This window comes from Carcharodon carcharias, chromosome 24 (genome assembly GCF_017639515.1).
Source record: "Carcharodon carcharias isolate sCarCar2 chromosome 24, sCarCar2.pri, whole genome shotgun sequence".
Taxonomy (NCBI): domain Eukaryota; kingdom Metazoa; phylum Chordata; class Chondrichthyes; order Lamniformes; family Lamnidae; genus Carcharodon; species Carcharodon carcharias.
The window spans coordinates 6,632,819-6,650,441 of record NC_054490.1 but is presented as its reverse complement, the minus strand read 5'-3'; the positions used below and the strand labels follow the sequence as shown (position 1 = coordinate 6,650,441).

The window sequence follows — 17,623 nt, the reverse complement described above, 5'->3', positions numbered from 1 at the left end:
CAGAGGGTCAGTACTGAGGGAGCGCCGCACTGTCGGAGGTTCAGTACCAAGGGAGTGCCGCACTGTCAGAGGGTCAGTACTGAGGGAATGCCGCACTGTCGGAGGGTCAGTACTGAGGGAGTGCCGCACTGTCGGGTGTCAGTACTGAGGGAGTGCCGCACTGTCGGAGGGTCAGTACTGAGGGAGCGCCGCACTGTCGGGGGGTCAGTACTGAGGGAGCGCCGCACTGTCGGGGGGTCAATACTGAGGGAGTGCTGCACTGTCGGAGTGTCAGTACTGAGGGAGTGCCGCACTGTCAGAGGGTCAGTACTGAGGGAATGCCGCACTGTCGGAGGGTCAGTACTGAGGGAGTGCTGCACTGTCGGAGTGTCAGTACTGAGGGAGCGCCGCACTGTCAGAGGGTCAGTACTGAGGGAGCGCTGCACTGTCGGAGGGTCAGTACTGAGGGAGTGCTGCACTGTCAGAGGGTCAGTACTGAGGGAGTGCCGCACTGTCGGAGGGTCAGTACTGAGGGAGTGCCGCACTGTCGGAGGGTCAGTACTGAGGGAGTGCTGCACTGTCGGAGTGTCAGTACTGAGGGAGTGCCGCACTGTCGGAGGGTCAGTACTGAGGGAATGCCGCACTGTCGGAGGGTCAGTACTGAGGGAATGCCGCACTGTCGGAGGGTCAGTACTGAGGGAGCGCCACACTGTCGGAGGGTCAGTACTGAGGCAGTGTCACTACCCCTTTTGTATACTCATCTTTTGAAGTGATAGGGGGTGAGAGGGTGGACATACCAGTCCTGACCTGGCGTAGATCTGTTCTTCCACCTTCGGCAGCTGCCACCAGATGATGCCAGGGACAAACGCCATGGTCAATGTCTGGACGATATTCAGCCAGGAGAGGATCACTGCCCGTTGCTGCTTGAAGTTGCGTGAGGTCAGAGTGGAATACTGAGTCCAAAAGGAGGAGGGCCATTTTCTGCTCGAGTCCTTTTCTAAAGCCACAGAGTACTCACCTGGCCCAGGGAGTAGCAACGTGTTATTCATGCTCTTAGAAAAAAGGACAGGGTTCTGATACCCAGTGTCAGCATCGAGCGCTCCCAGGGCAGGTACAGCACAGGTTAGATACAGTGTAGATCTCCCTCTACATTACAAAAACAGAATTACCTGGAAAAACTCAGCAGGTCTGGCAGCATCGGCGGAGAAGAAAAGAGTTGACGTTTCGAGTCCTCATGACCCTTCGACAGAACTTGCGTTCGAGTCCAAGAAAGAGTTGAAATATAAACTGGTTTAAGGTGTGTGTGTGGGGGGCGGAGAGATAGAGAGACAAAGAGGTGGAGGGGGGGGCGGGGGTGTGGTTGTAGGGACAAACAAGCAGTGATAGAAGCAGATCATCAAAAGATGTCAACAACAATAGTACAATAGAACACATAGGTGTTAAAATTAAAGTTGGTGATATTATCTAAACGAATGTGCTAATTAAGAATGGATGGTAGGGCACTCAAGGTATAGCTCTAGTGGGGTTTTTTTTTTATTTATATAATGGAAATAGGTGGGAATCTTCACCATGGACATCCAATCCCTCTACACCTCCATCCCCCACCAGGATGGTCTGAGGGCCCTTAGCTTCTTCCTCGAACAGAGGCCCGAACAATCCCCATCCACCACTACTCTCCTCCGTCTGGCTGAACTTGTTCTCACACTGAACAACTTCTCCTTCAACTCCTCTCACTTCCTCCAAATAAAAGGTGTGGCTATGGGTACCTGCATGGGCCCCAGCTATGCCTGTCTCTTTATGGGGTATGTGGAACATTCCTTGTTACAGTCCTACTCCGGCCCCCTTCCACAACTCTTTCTCCGGTACATCGATGATTACTTCGGTGCCGCTTCATGCTCTCGTCAGGACTTGGAAAAACTTATTAATTTTGCTTCCAATCTCCACCCCTCCATCATTTTCACGTGGTCCATCTCTGACACTTCCCTTCCCTTCCTTGACCTCTCTGTCTCAATCTCTGGTGATAGACTGTCCACCAATATCCATTACAAACCCACCGACTCCCACAGCTATCTCGACTACAGCTCCTCACACCCCGCTTCCTGTAAGGACTCCATCCCATTCTCTCAGTTCCTTCGCCTCCGTCGCATCTGTTCCGATGATGCTACATTCAAAAACAGTTCCTCCGACATGTCCTCCTTCTTCCTTAACCGAGGTTTTCCACCCACGGTCGTTGACAGGGCCCTCAACCGTGTCCGGCCCATCTCCCGCGCATCCGCCCTCACGCCTTCTCCTCCCTCCCAGAAACATGATAGGGTCCCCCTTGTCCTCACTTATCACCCCACCAGCCTCCGCATTCAAAGGATCATCCTCCGCCATTTCCGCCAACTCCAGCATGATGCCACCACCAAACACATCTTCCCTTCACCCCCCTTATCGGCATTCCGTAGGGATCGCTCCCTCCATGACACCCTGGTCCACTCCTCCATCACCCCCTACTCCTCAACCCCCTCCTATGGCACCACCCCATGCCCACGCAAAAGATGCAACACCTGCCCCTTCACTTCCTCTCTCCTCACCGTCCAAGGACCCAAACACTCCTTTCAAGTGAAGCAGCATTTCACTTGCATTTCCCCCAACTTAGTCTACTGCATTCGTTGCTCCCAATGTGGTCTCCTCTACATTGGAGAGACCAAACGTAAACTGGGCGACCGCTTTGCAGAACACCTGCGGTCTGTCCGCAAGAATGACCCAAACCTCCCTGTCGCTTGCCATTTCAACACTCCACCCTGCTCTCTTGCCCACATGTCTGTCCTTGGCTTGCTGCATTGTTCCAGTGAAGCCCAACGCAAACTGGAGGAACAACACCTCATCTTCCGACTAGGGACTTTACAGCCTTCCGGACTGAATATTGAATTCAACAACTTTAGGTCGTAAGCTCCCTCCCCCATCCCCACCCCCTTTCTGTTTCCCCCTTCCCTTTTTTTTCCAATAATTTATAAAGATTTTCCTTTTCCCACCTATTTCCATTATATAAAAAAAAACCCCACTAGAGCTATACCTTGAGTGCCCTACCATCCATTCTTAATTAGCACATTCGTTTAGATAATATCACCAACTTTAATTTTAACACCTATGTGTTCTATTGTACTATTGTTGTTGACATCTTTTGATGATCTGCTTCTATCACTGCTTGTTTGTCCCTACAACCACACCCCCGCCCCCCCCCTCCACCTCTTTGTCTCTCTATCTCTCCGCCCCCCACACACACACCTTAAACCAGTTTATATTTCAACTCTTTCTTGGACTCGAATGCAAGTTCTGTCGAAGGGTCATGAGGACTCGAAACGTCAACTCTTTTCTTCTCCGCCGATGCTGCCAGACCTGCTGAGTTTTTCCAGGTAATTCTGTTTTTGTTTTGGATTTCCAGCATCCGCAGTTTTTTTGTTTTTATCCCTCTACATTACCCTGACAGTGTGTGTCCCCCACTTTATACCCAGTATCAGCATCGAGCTCTCCCAGGGCAGGTACAGCACGGGTTAGATACAGTGTAGAGCTCCCTCTACATTACCCTGACAGTGTGTCCGTCCCCAATTTATACCCAGTATCAGCATCGAGCGCTCCCAGGGCAGGTACAGCACGGGTTAGATACAGTGTAGAGCTCCCTCTACATTACCCTGACAGTGTGTCCCTCCCACTTTATACCCAGTGTCAGCATCGAGCTCTCCCAGGGCAGGTACAGCACGGGTTAGATACAGTGTAGATCTCCCTCTACATTACCCTGATAGTGTGTCCCTCCCCCCACTTTATACCCAGTGTCAGCATCGAGCGCTCCCAGGGCAGGTACAGCACGGGTTAGATACAGTGTAGAGTTCCCTCTACATTACCTTGACAGTGTGTGTCCCTCTCCCACTTTATACCCAGTGTCAGCTTCGAGCGCTCCCAGGACAGGTACAGCACGGGTTAGATACAGTGTAGATCTCCCTCTACATGACCCCGGCAGTGTGCCTGCAGTGTCCCCGGGAATATCCGTTACCTTGCTTCAGTGCGTATTTGGATAATTTCCATTGACCTTCCTTCTTGATAGTGAGACCGTTTGGACGTTTCTCATCGGGATCATCTGTGAACTCCGGGTCCAGAGGGGATTCCAAGCTGGTTTTCCTGGGAATGTGGATGAAGTGGGTCACTAACCGGAGTGTTGCTGCATGCATCGAATAGGCACAAGGATGAAATTGCACCTCAACATTAGGTCATTCTAACCCCTTGCAGAAGGCCGTGTCCTTCCTCAGCTGCAGTATTGTGTACAACTGTGGGCAACTGATCTAGGAATCGCTAATAGGGGCGCGGACAGGGAGTGAGGAGAGACCTGGCACGATTGGTACCAGTGAGACTCGAATCCGGTCAATGTGGAGAGGCTGGAAGAGGTAGGATTGTTCTCCTTGGAGAGACAGAGAGAGAGAGAGAGAGAGAGAGAGAGACTCCCTCTTTAAACAGGGTCCCCGAGGGAGAGACTCCCTCTTTAAACAGGGTCCCTGAGGGAGAGACTCCCTCTTTAAACAGGGTCCCCGACGGAGAGGCTCCCTCTTTAAACAGGGTCCCCGAGGGAGAGGCTCCCTCTTTAAACAGGGTCCCCGAGGGAGAGACTATCTCTTTAAACAGGGTCCCCGAGGGAGAGACTCCCTCTTTAAACAGGGTCCCTGAGGGAGAGACTCCCTCTTTGAACAGGGTCCCTGAGGGAGAGACTCCCTTTTTAAACAGGGTCCCCGAGGGAGAGACTCCCTTTTTAAACAGGGTCCCTGACGGAGAGACTCCCTCTTTAAACAGGGTCCCTGAGGGAGAGACTCCCCCTTTAAACAGGGTCCCCAAGGGAGAGACTCCCCCTTTAAACAGGGTCCCCGAGGGAGAGGCTCCCCTTTTAAACAGGGTCCCCGAGGGAGAGACTCCCTCTTTAAACAGGGTCCCTGAGGGAGAAACTCCCCCTTTAAACAGGGTCCCAGAGGGAGAGGCTCCCCGTTTAAACAGGGTCCCCGAGGGAGAGACTCCCTCTTTAAACAGGGTCCCCGAGGGCTGGTGAGTTTAGTGAGACAGGGGAGTGAAGGGCTGAATCCCGGAGGCGAGTAGTTAGCGAGAGGTCGGTAACTTACCGTAACTCATTTGCAGACGCCACTATTCTCCGTCTCACTTCAGAAGACTCCTTGACTTTATCCACTGTTGGGAATAATATTGGGAAAGGAGAGAGAGAGAGAGAGAGAGAGGTTAGCTGGGAATCGTTGTGCTGATACGAGCGTGGACGAGGTGTGCGCTGGGATTTAGCCCATGTTTTGTGCTTCGTCCCGATCTCTCCCTGTGTTTTCCTGAATTCTCAGGTTTCCCAGGTCTTGGTTTTCTAACTCTCTCCCAGCCCGAAAATTCCCAACCGCCGTGTGATTCAGCCTCCGGCAGAACAGCCGCTCGCTATCCCGAACCAGACTCACACCGAGTCCCGTTCACCCATCATCACCCAACCCCCCCTGCCACCTCCTAGTAGTGACCTCCACCGACTGCTGGATCAGCAGCACCTTGAGATAAAAACTCACATCCTCATTCCCGAATCCACACCTGGCCTCACTCCCCCTCCCTATCTCTATAACCTCCTCCAGCCCCTACACCCCTCCCTATCTCTGTAACCTCCTCCAGCCTCTACACCCCTCCCTATCTCTGTAACCTCCTCCAGCCCCTACACCCCTCCCTATCTCTGTAACCTCCTCCAGCCCCTACACCCCTCCCTATCTCTGTAACCTCCTCCAGCCTCTACACCCCTCCCTACCTCTGTAACCTCCTCCAGCCCCTACACCCCTCCCTATCTCTGTAACCTCCTCCAGCCCCTACACCCCTCCCTATCTCTGTAACCTCCTCCAGCCCCTACAACCCTCCCTGTCTCTGTAACCTCCTCCAGTCCCTACACCCCGCCCTATCTCTGTAACCTCCTCCAGCCCCTACACCCCTCCCTATCTCTGTAACCTCCTCCAGCCCCTACACCCCTCCCTATCTCTGTAACCTCCTCCAGCCTCTACACCCCTCCCTATCTCTATAACCTCCTCCAGCCCCTACACCCCTCCCTATCTCTTTAACCTCCTCCAGCCCCTACACCCCTCCCTATCTCTATAACCTCCTCCAGCCCCTACAACCCTCCCTGTCTCTGTAACCTCCTCCAGTCCCTACACCCCTCCCTATCTCTGTAATCTCCTCCAGCCCCTACACCCCTCCCTATCTCTGTAACCTCCTCCAGTCCCTACACCCCTCCCTATCTCTGTAACCTCCAACAGCCCCAACACCCCTCCCTATCTCTGTAACCTCCTCCAACCCCTACACCCCTCCCTATCTATGTAACCTCCACCAGCACCTACAACCCTCCCTATCTCTGTAACCTCCTCCAGACGCTACAGCCCTCCCTATCTCTGTAACCTCCTCCAGCCCCTACACCCCTCCCTATCTCTGTAACCTCCTCCAGCCCCTACAACCCTCCCTATATCTGTAACCTCCTCCAGCCCCTACAACCCTCCCTATATCTGTAACCTCCTCCAGCCCCTACAACCCTCCCTATCTCTGTAACGTCCTCCAGCCCCTACACCCCCTCCCTATCTCTGTAACGTCCTCCAGCCCCTACACCCCCTCCCTATCTCTGTAACCTCCTCCAACCCCTACACCCCTCCCTATCTCTGTAACATCCTCCAGCCCTTACAACCCTCCCTATCTCTGTAACCTCCTCCAGCCCCGACAACCACCCCACCTTTTCCAGATGTTAAGAGGAACAGGTAGGGTCGATGGAGAGAAACTATTCCCCTCGGTTGGGGAGTCGAGGACTGGGGGGCGTGGGTGGGATGGGGGGGCGGTGGGGGGGTGGTGTGGGGGGTTGGGGGGGGGTGGTCGTGGGGACTGGGGGGGGCTGGTCAGAGTCCGATAAATCCGAGCCGGATCTTCCCGGAGTGAAATTAGGAAACACGTCTCCACACAAGAGGGAGGCGGAAGTTTGGAACTCTTTCCCCCCCGGCAAACGGCAATCGACGCCGGATCGATTGTTCGTTTTAAATCCCAGATCGATGGGTTTTTGTTATCCGGAGGCGTTAAGGGATATCGGTTAGGGCACGGTCCGACCAGTGGAGGGAGGTGCTGGTGTAGCGATATTGTCCGGAACCCCAGGGGTAATGTTCCCGATGGTGGAATTTGAATCGTGCAGAGATCTGGAATTAAGATTCTGCTGGTGACCATGAAACTATTGTGGATTGTCGTAAAACCTCATTGAGGGAGGCGCAGCAGGAGGCAGCGCGAGACTCTTAAACGCCCAGTCGGACGAATAAACCCAGGAGAAGGATAAACCGAATGGCCGGGCTGCCTCGAGGAGGGGCTGAATGGCCTCCTCCTGTTCCCGGGCTCCGGGCTCCCACCACCACGACCGGCCACGTTGCGAGCTTCCCGAGTCTCTCTGATGGACCTGGCTGAGTTCCGATTCCCCAAAGGACAATTGCGGCCTGCGGCCCACCCCCATCAAACTGACCCGGGGGCTGGGCCAGGCCGGACATTCGGATACTCACAAATGAAGTCAGCGGGATTGTAGTGCGGGGTGCAATACAGGCCAAGGGCGGCAAAGAATTCCAGGATTTTGCTTGAAGCTCCATAGTAGGCAATCTAGGAAAGATTGGATCACAAATTACTCAATAATAATAATTATAATTATACAATGCTCACTGTATCTAACCCGTGCTGTACCTGCCCTGGGAGCGCTCGATGCTGACACTGGGTATAATTTGGGGGACACACTGTCAGGGTAATGTAGAGGGAGATCTACACTGTATCTAACCCGTGCTGTACCTGCCCTGGGAGCGCTCGATGCTGACACCAGGCCTGTTGGTGTTTGAGGCTCGGAGTTGACTCTGATGTGTAGGTGCACGTACCTCTCCCTCACTCATGAGAAGGAGTTTGTCGAACATGTGGTAAATCTGTGACGACGGCTGGTGGATCGATGAAACGACGGTCTTCCGATGCTTTTCCACGTATCGTTTCAGTGTAAAGCACAGGCTGTAGGCCGTACTCGAGTCCAGTCCCGAGGTCGGTTCCTGGAGAAGATCAGCAAGTGTCAGCTCACCCTTACAAACTCCGCTGCGAGATGGGGCAGCTGGGGACGCGGGACAAGGCATGAAGGACAGTCGTAGGGATATGTGCTGGTGGGGGGGGGGAGGAGTAAGAAGGGGAGAGCGAATGGGAGCGTGAGGGAGGGAAAGGCGGTGGAGAGATATAGGGGCCCGAACAAAGTTCATTACACAAAATAAGATTTCGGGTCTCATGGAGCTGGGGTGTGGGGGGAGGTAACAGATGGGCTTGAATAATGCGAAAGCAAAACACTGCAGATGCTGGATTCCCGAAATAAAAACTGGAAGCGCCGGGACAACTCAACAGGCTTGGCTGTACCCATGGAGCAAGAAACAGAGGTAACATCTCCAGTCCCTATGGCTCCACAGCCGAGCTGTTCTGTTCGAGGCACAGGCACTGGAAACGTTAGCTCTGCTTCTCACTCCACAGGCACTGTCCAGCCTGCTGAGTCATTCCAGCATTTCCTGTGTTTGATGTCACATGAACAAAGGGTCAGCGAGCTCACCGGAAACCGAGAGTAAGTATAAATGGGCCTTTTCTCAGGATGGTGAGCTGAGACAAGTGGAGTGCCCCAGGGATCGGGCGCTGGGGCCTCAGTTACTTACCCTCTCTATTAATGATTTGGATGAAGGGACCGAAGGAAGGGTTGCTAAATTGGCTGACGACGCCACAATAGGTGGGACAGTGAGTGGCAAAGAAGAGATAGAGAGTCTGCAAAGGGACGCAGACAGGTTAAGTGAGTGGGCAAAGGTCTGGCCGATGGAGTAGAATGTGGGTAAACGTGAACTCGTCCACTTTGGCAGGAAGAGTAGGAAAGCAGAATATTATTTAAGTGGGGAGTGATTGTAGGACTCTGAGGTGCAGAGGGATCTGGGTGTCCTAGTGCATGAATCATAAGAAGTTCGTATGCAGGTGCAGCGGGTGATTAAGGCAAATGGAGAGTTGGCCTTTATTGTGATGGGGGGGGTGGTGGTGGAGTATAAAAGTGGGGAAGTCTCACTCCGGCTGTACAGGGCATTGGTGAGACCGCTCCTGGAGCACCTGCGGACAGTTTCAGTCTCCTTACTTAAGGATCGATACACTCGCATCGGAGGCCGATCAGAGGAGGTTCACTCGGCCGATTCCTGGGACGAAGGGGGTTTGTCTTGTGAGGAGAGGGTGAGCAGGTTGGGCCCTGTACCCATTGGGGTTTAGAAGAATGAGGGGGTGGTCTTATTGAAACATATCAGATTCTGAGGGAGGGAGGGGGCTTGACAGGATGGATGCTGGGAGGGGGGGAATCTAGAACGAGGGGAGGGGGGCACAGTTTCAGAATGAGGGGTCTCCCATTGAAGAGGGAGACGAGGAGGAATTTCCTCTCTCGGAGGGTCGTGAGTCTGTGGAAATCCACCCCCCCGCCCCCCCCCCAACCTCCCACCCACCCAGAGAGCAGTGGAGGCCGGGTCACTGAATATATTCAAGGCTGAGTTAGACAGGTTTCTGATCGACAAGGTAGGGAGTCGAGGGTTATGGGGGGACAGACAGGAAATTGGAGTCGAGCCCACGATCAGATCAGCCCCGATCTTATTGAGCGGTGGAGCAGGCTCGAGGGGCTGAATGGCCTCCTCCTGGTCCTAAGCTCTTGTTCCTATGCAGGGATGGGAGAGGGAGGGAGTGGCTGAGGGAGGGATAGTGAAGGGCAAGGGGGTGGGGGTGGAGATGGAAAATGAAGGAGGGAAACAGTGAGGGAGGGAGACTGAGATGGGGAGGTAGCAGGAGAGGGAGGATTGAGCGTGAAGGAGGGGGGAGAGTGAAGGGGAGAGGGATTGAGGGAGGGAGGGAGGGAGGGAGAGAGAATGAAGATGAGGCAGAACACGGGAGGGTGAGCGGGAGGGAAAGAATGAGGGGGAGAGTGAGGTGGAGAGGGAGTGAGGGAGGGTGAAAGGGGAAGAGAGAGGAGAGGGAGGGAGGCAGTGAGAGGGAAGGAGGGAGAGAGTGAGGGAGGGGAGAGGGGAAAGTGAGGGGGAGGGAGGGAGGAGAGATGGAGAGGGGGAGCGAGAAAGCGAGGGAGAGAGGAGAGATGGAGAGGGGGAGAGAGAGAGGGAGGGAGGGAGGAGAGATGGAGAGGGGGAGAGAGAGAGGGAGGGAGGGAGGAGAGATGGAGAAGGGGAGAGAGAGAGGGAGGGAGGGAGGAGAGATGGAGAGGGGGAGCGAGAAAGCGAGGGAGAGAGGAGAGATGGAGAGGGGGAGAGAGAGGGAGAGAGGAGAGATGGAGGGGGGGAGAGAGAGAGAGGGAGGGAGGAGAGATGGAGGAGCTGGGGTAAGAAGGGGAGGAGAGCGAGAGAGGGTGCGGACTGGGGGTAGACGGAGGGAGGGGTCGAGGTGGGGGATGAGGAGGAGGGAGGGAGAAAGACGCACAAGGGGGAGATCAAAGGCAAGATATCAGGGTAAAGAGGGGAGAGGAGAAAGGAGGGATGTGTGAATGGGACAGAGAGAGTCAGAGATGGGGCAGTGGGAGAGAGAGAGAGAGAGAGAGAGGGGGAGTGAGGGAGAGGAGGAGTGAGAGAGTGAGTGAGAGAGAGAGAGGGGGAGTGAGGGAGAGGAGGAGTGAGAGAATGGGAGTGAGAGGGGAAGTGAGGGAGAAGGGCAAATGAGAGAGGGGTGAATTAGAAAGAGAGAGGGGGAGTGAGATAGAGAGGGAGAGTGAGAGAGAGAGAGAGTGAGTGAGAGAGAGAGGGGGAGTGAGAGAGAGAGGGGGAGTGAGAGAGAGAGAAGGGGAGTGAGGGAGAGAGAGGAGGAGTGAGAGAGAGAGAGAGGGGGTGAGTGAGAGAGAGGGGGTGAGTGAGAGAGAGGGGGTGAGTGAGAGAGAGGGGGAGTGAGAGAGAGGAGGAGTGAGGGAGAGAGAGGAAGAGTGAGAGAGAGAGGGGGAGTGAGTGAGAGAGAGGAGGAGTGAGAGAGAGAGGGAGTGAGTGAGAGAGAGGGGGAGTGAGAGAGAGAGGGGGAGTGAGAGAGAGAGGGGGGAGTGAGAGAGAGGGGGAGTGAGTGAGAGAGAGGGGGAGTGAGTGAGAGAGAGGGGGAGTGAGTGAGAGAGAGGGGAGTGAAAGAGAGAGAGGCGAGTGAGAGAGCGAGAGGGGGAGTGACAGAGAGGTGAGTGAGAGAGAGAGAGGAGGAGTGAGATAGAGAGGGGGGAGTGAGAGAGAGAGAGGGGGAGTGAGAGAGAGGGAGTGAGAGAGAGAGAGAAGGGTGAGTGAGAGAGGGGGAAGTGGGAGAGAGAGGGAGAGAGAGAGAGGGGGAGTGAGGGAGAGAGGGGGAGTGAGAGAGAGAGACGTGAGTGAGAGAGAGAGAGAGGTGAGTGAGAGAGATGTGAGAGAGAGAGAGAGGGAATGAGAGAGAGAGAAAGAGAAGGGTGAGTGAGAGGGGAAAGTGGGAGAGAGAGGGGGAGTGGGAGAGAGAGGTGAGTGAGAGAGAGGGGGTGTGAGGGAGGGAGTGAGAGAGAGAGGGAGAGTGTGGGAGAGAGGGGGAGTGAGAGAAGGGGGAGTGAGAGAGACAGGGGGAGTGAGAGAGAGAGGGGGGGAGTGAGAGAGGGGGGGAGTGAGAGAGAGGGGGAGTGAGGGAGAGAGGGGGAGTGAGAGAGAGAGGGGGAGTGAGAGAGAGAGAGGGGGAGTGAGAGTGAGAGGGAGTGAGAGAGAGGAGTAGTGAGAGAAAGAGAGAGTGAGAGAGAGAGAGGGAGAGAGAGAGAGTGAGAGAGAGGGAGTGAGAGAGAGAGAGGCGAGTGAGAGAGCGAGAGGGGGAGTGACAGAGAGAGGTGAGTGAGAGAGAGAGGAGGAGTGAGATAGAGAGAGGGGGAGTGAGAGAGAGAGAGGGGGAGTGAGAGAGAGAGGGAGTGAGAGAGAGAGGGAGTGAGAGAGAGAGGAGGAGTGAGATAGAGAGAGGGGGAGTGAGAGAGAGAGAGAGGGGGAGTGAGAGAGAGAGAGGGAGTGAGAGAGAGAGGGAGTGAGAGAGAGAGGGGGGAGTGAGAGAGAGGGGGTGAGTGAGAGAGAGGGAGTGAGAGAGAGAGAGAGAGAAGGGTGAGTGAGAGAGCGGGAAGTGGGAGAGAGAGTAGGAGTGAGAGAGAGGGGGAGTGACGGAGAGAGGGGGAGTGAGAGAGAGAGACGTGAGTGAGAGAGAGAGAGGTGAGCGAGAGAGGGAGGTGAGTAAGAGAGAGAGGGGGAGTGAGAGAGAGAGAGGGAGTGAGAGAGAGAGAGAGAAGGGTGAGAGAGAGAGGGGGAGTGGGAGAGAGAGGGGGAGTGAGAGAGAGAGGGGGAGTGGGAGAGAGAGGGGGAGTGAGAGAGAGAGGTGAGTGAGAGAGAGAGAGGTGAATAAGAGAGAGAGAGGGGGAGTGAGGGAGAGAGAGAGGGAAGGGTGAGTGAGAGAGGGGGAAGTGGGAGAGAGAAGGGGAGTGAGAGAGGGGGAGTGAGAGAGAGAGGAGGAGTGAGAGAGGGAGTGAGAGAGAAAGGGAGAGTGTGGGAGAGAGGCGGAGTGAGAGAGAGAGGGGAAGTGACAGAGGGGGAGTGAGAGAGAGAGACGTGAGTGAGAGAGAGGTGAGTGGGAGTGAGAGAGGGGAGTGTGGGAGAGAGGGGGAGTGAGAGAGAGAGAGTGAGAGAGAGAGAGTGAGAGAGAGGGGGAGTGAGGGAGGGGGAGTGAGAGAGAGAGACGTGAGTGAGAAAGAGAGAGGTGAGTGTGAGAGAGAGAGAGACGGGGAGTGAGAGAGAGCGAGAGGGAGAGTGTGGGAGAGAGGGGGAGTTGAGAGAGAAGGGGAGTGAGAGATAGACGGAGTGAGAGGGAGAGTGAGAGAGGGGGAGTGAGAGAGAGAGAGGAAGAGTGTGAGAGAGAGAGTGTGTCAGAGGGAGAGTCTGAGAGAGGGAGAGTGTGAGAGAGGGAGAGGGAGAGAGAGAGGGAGAGAGAGAGAGAGGCAGAGTGTGTTTGAGGGAGAGTGTGAGAGAGAGAGAGGGAGAGTGTGAGAGAGGCAGAGTGTGTCAGAGGGAGAGTGTGAGAGAGAGGGAGTGTGTTCAGAGGGAGAGTGTGAGAGAGGGAGAGTGTGAGAGAGAGAGGGAGAGTGTGAGAGAGGCAGATTGTGTCAGAGGGAGAGTGTGAGAGAGAGAGTGTGTCAGAGGGAGAGTGTGAGAGAGGGAGAGTGTGAGAGAGGGAGAGTGTGAGAGAGGGAGAGTGTGTCAGAGGGAGAGTGTGTCAGAGGGAGAGTGTGTCAGAGGGAGAGTGTGAGAGAGGGAAACAGAGGGGATGATGGGGAGAGGGAGAGTTGCACAGTGAAGGAGAATGGAAGGGGGGGACGAGAGGGAAATTGGGAGAGATGTAGAGTGAGAGAGAGTGAACGGGAGAAGGGGAGAGACTTACATCTAACAGCATGAGAGCAGGATCCGATAGCAGCTCGCAGGCAATATTAGCTCGTTTGCGTTCTCCTCCTGAGAGACCACGTAAATATTCATCACCAATAACTGTCAGCGAGAGGGAGAGGGAGAAAGAGACCAACATTAGAAACACAATGTCGGGGTTACATTATCGGAATAATAATCCAGGGTACAGTAGCGTAGGGGTTACGTTACTGGACTAATAATGCAGGGTACAGTAGTGTAGGGGTTACGTTACTAGACTGATAATGCAGGGTACAGTAGTGTAGGGGTTACGTTACTGGAGTAATAATCCAGGGTACAGTAGTGTAGGAGTTACGTTACTGGGACTAATAATCCAGTGTACAGTAGTGTAGGGGTTATGTTACTGGACTAATAATCCAGGGTACAGTAGTGTAGGGGATACATTACTGGGACTAATAATCCAGGGTACAGTAGTGTAGGGGTAACGTTACTGGGACTAATAATCCAGGGTACAGTAGTGTAGGGGTTACGTTACTGGACTAATACTCCAGGGTACAGTAGTGTAGGGGTTACGTTACTGGACTAATGATCCAGGGTACAATAGTGTAGGGGTTACGTTACTTGACTAATAATGCAGGGTACAGTAGTGTAGGGGTTACATTACTGGACTAATAATCCAGTGTACAGTAGTGGAGTGGTTACGTTACAGGAACTAATAATCCAGGGTACAGTAGTGTAGGGGTTACGTTACTGGACTAATAATGCAGGGTACAGTAGTGTAGGGGTTACGTTACTGGACTAATAATCCAGGGTACATTAGTGTAGGGGTAACGTTACTGGACTAATAATGCAGGGTAGAGTAGTGTAGGGGTTACGTTACTGGACTAATAATCCAGGGTACAGTAGTGTAGGGGTTATGTTACTGGACTAATAATCCAGGGTACAGTAGTGTAGGGGATACATTACTGGACTAATAATCCAGGGTACAGTAGTGTAGGGGTTACGTTACTGGGACTAATAATCCAGGGTACAGTAGTGTAGAGGTTACGTTACTGGAACTAATAATCCAGGGTACAGTAGTGTAGAAGTTATGTAACTGGACTAATAATCCAGGGTACAGTAGTGTAGGGGTTACGTTACAGGGACTAATAGTCCAAGATACAGTAGTGTAGGGGTTAAATTACTGGGACTAATAATCCAGGGTAAAGTAGTGTAGGGGTTACGTTACTGGACTAATAATCCAGGGTACAGTAGTGTAGGGTTACGTTACTGGGACTAATAATGCAGGGTACAGTAGTGTAGGGGTTATGTTACTGGACTAATAATCCAGGGTACAGTAGTGTAGTGGATACATTACTGGGACTAATAATCCAGGGTACAGTAGTGTAGGGGTTATGTTACTGGACTAATAATCCAGGGTACAGTAGTGTAGTGGATACATTACTGGGACTAATAATCCAGTGTACAGTAGTGTAGGGGTTATGTTACTGGACTAATAATCCAGGCTACAGTAGTGTAGGGGATACATTACTGGGACTAATAATCCAGGGTACAGTAGTGTAGGGGTAACGTTACTGGGACTAATAATCCAGGGTACAGTAGTGTAGGGGTTACGTTACTGGACTAATACTCCAGGGTACAGTAGTGTAGGGGTTACGTTACTGGACTAATGATCCAGGGTACAGTAGTGTAGGGGTTACGTTACTTGACTAATAATGCAGGGTACAGTAGTGTAGGGGTTACATTACTGGACTAATAATCCAGTGTACAGTAGTGGAGTGGTTACGTTACAGGAACTAATAATCCAGGGTACACTAGTGTAGGGGTTACGTTAATGGACTAATAATGCAGGATACAGTAGTGTAGGGGTTACGTTACTGGACTAATAATCCAGGGTACAGTAGTGTAGGGGTAACGTTACTAGACTAATAATGCAGGGTACAGTAGTGTAGGGGTTACGTTACTGGACTAATAATCCAGGGTACAGTAGTGTAGGTGTTACATAACTGGGACTAATAATCCAGGGTACAGTAGTGTAGGGTTATGCTACTGGACTAATAATCCAGGGTACAGCAGTGTAGGGGTTATTTTACTGGACTAATAATCCAGGATACAGTAGTGTAGGGGTTACGTTACAGGGACTAATAATCCAGGGTACAGTAGTGTAGGGGTTACATTACTGGGATCAATAATCCAGGGTAAAGTAGTGTAGGGGTTACGTTACTGGACTAATAATGCAGGGTACAGTAGTGGAGGGGTTACGTTACTGGACTAATGATCCAGGGTACAGTAGTGTAGGGGTTACGTTACTTGACTAATAATGCAGGGTACAGTAGTGTAGGGGTTACGTTACTGGACTAATAATCCCTTGTACAGTAGTGGAGTGGTTACGTTACAGGAACTAATAATCCAGGGTACACCAGTGTAGGGGTTACGTTACTGGACTAATAATGCAGGGTACAGTAGTGTAGGGGTTACGTTACTGGACTAATAATCCAGGGTACAGTAGTGTAGGGGTAACGTTACTGGACTAATAATGCAGGGTACAGTAGCGTAGGGGTTACGTTACTGGACGAATGATCCAGGGTACAGTAGTGCAGGGGTTATGTTACTGGACTAATAATCCAGGGTACAGTAGTGTAGGGGATACATTACTGGGACTAATAATCCAGGGTACAGTAGTGTAGGGGTTACGTTACTGGACTAATAATCAAGGATACAGTAGTGGAGTGGTTACGTTACAGGGACTAATAATCCAGGGTGCAGTAGTGTTGGGGTTACATTACTGGACTAATAATCCAGCGTACAGTAACGTAGGGTTACGTTACTTGACTAATAATCCAGGGTACAGTAGAGTAGGGGTTATGTTAATGGACTAATAATCCAGGGTACAGTAGTGTATGGGTTACATTACAGAAATAATAATCCAGGGTACAGTAGTGTAGGGGTTATGTTACAGGGACTAATAATCCAGGGTACGGTAGTGTAGGGGTTATGTTACTGGACTAATAATCCAGGGTACAGTAGTGTAGTGGATACATTACTGGGACTAATAATCCAGTGTACAGTAGTGTAGGGGTTATGTTACTGGACTAATAATCCAGGGTACAGTAGTGTAGGGGATACATTACTGGGACTAATAATCCAGGGTACAGTAGTGTAGGGGTAACGTTACTGGGACTAATAATCCAGGGTACAGTAGTGTAGGGGTTACGTTACTGGACTAATACTCCAGGGTACAGTAGTGTAGGGGTTACGTTACTGGACTAATGATCCAGGGTACAGTAGTGTAGGGGTTACGTTACTTGACTAATAATGCAGGGTACAGTAGTGTAGGGGTTACATTACTGGACTAATAATCCAGTGTACAGGAGTGGAGTGGTTACGTTACAGGAACTAATAATCCAGGGTACACTAGTGTAGGGGTTACGTTACTGGACTAATAATGCAGGATACAGTAGTGTAGGGGTTACGTTACTGGACTAATAATCCAGGGTACAGTAGTGTAGGTGTTACATAACTGGGACTAATAATCCAGGGTACAGTAGTGTAGGGTTATGCTACTGGACTAATAATCCAGGGTACAGCAGTGTAGGGGTTATTTTACTGGACTAATAATCCAGGATACAGTAGTGTAGGGGTTACGTTACAGGGACTAATAATCCAGGGTACAGTAGTGTAGGGGTTACATTACTGGGACCAATAATCCAGGGTAAAGTAGTGTAGGGGTTACGTTACTGGACTAATAATGCAGGGTACAGTAGTGGAGGGGTTACGTTACTGGACTAATGATCCAGGGTACAGTAGTGTAGGGGTTACGTTACTTGACTAATAATGCAGGGTACAGTAGTGTAGGGGTTACGTTACTGGACTAATAATCCCTTGTACAGTAGTGGAGTGGTTACGTTACAGGAACTAATAATCCAGGGTACTCCAGTGTAGGGGTTACGTTACTGGACTAATATTGCAGGATACAGTAGTGTAGGGGTTACGTTACTGGACTAATAATCCAGGGTACAGTAGTGTAGGGGTAACGTTACTGGACTAATAATGCAGGGTACAGTAGCGTAGGGGTTACGTTACTGGACGAATGATCCAGGGTACAGTAGTGCAGGGGTTATGTTACTGGACTAATAATCCAGGGTACAGTAGTGTAGGGGATACATTACTGG

The 17,623-nt window shown here is 52.2% G+C and overlaps 1 protein-coding gene across 3 annotated transcripts in view; it reads right to left on the bottom strand.

Moving 5' to 3' along the window:
* Positions 1-17,623, bottom strand: part of LOC121269399 (ABC transporter G family member 27-like) — a 120,598-nt gene that overhangs the window by 6,413 nt on the left and 96,562 nt on the right. For 2 of the 3 annotated variants that reach the window (XM_041173997.1, XM_041173999.1), the window contains exons 5-10: positions 13,474-13,574; positions 7,908-8,069; positions 7,548-7,641; positions 5,121-5,184; positions 4,013-4,137; positions 777-997 (exon numbers count right to left, since the gene is read on the bottom strand). In XM_041173997.1, the coding sequence (XP_041029931.1) occupies positions 777-997; positions 4,013-4,137; positions 5,121-5,184; positions 7,548-7,641; positions 7,908-8,069; positions 13,474-13,574 (767 nt within the window). The remainder of the gene's footprint in view (positions 1-776; positions 998-4,012; positions 4,138-5,120; positions 5,185-7,547; positions 7,642-7,907; positions 8,070-13,473; positions 13,575-17,623) is intronic. The other variant, XM_041173998.1, reaches the window with a different exon arrangement.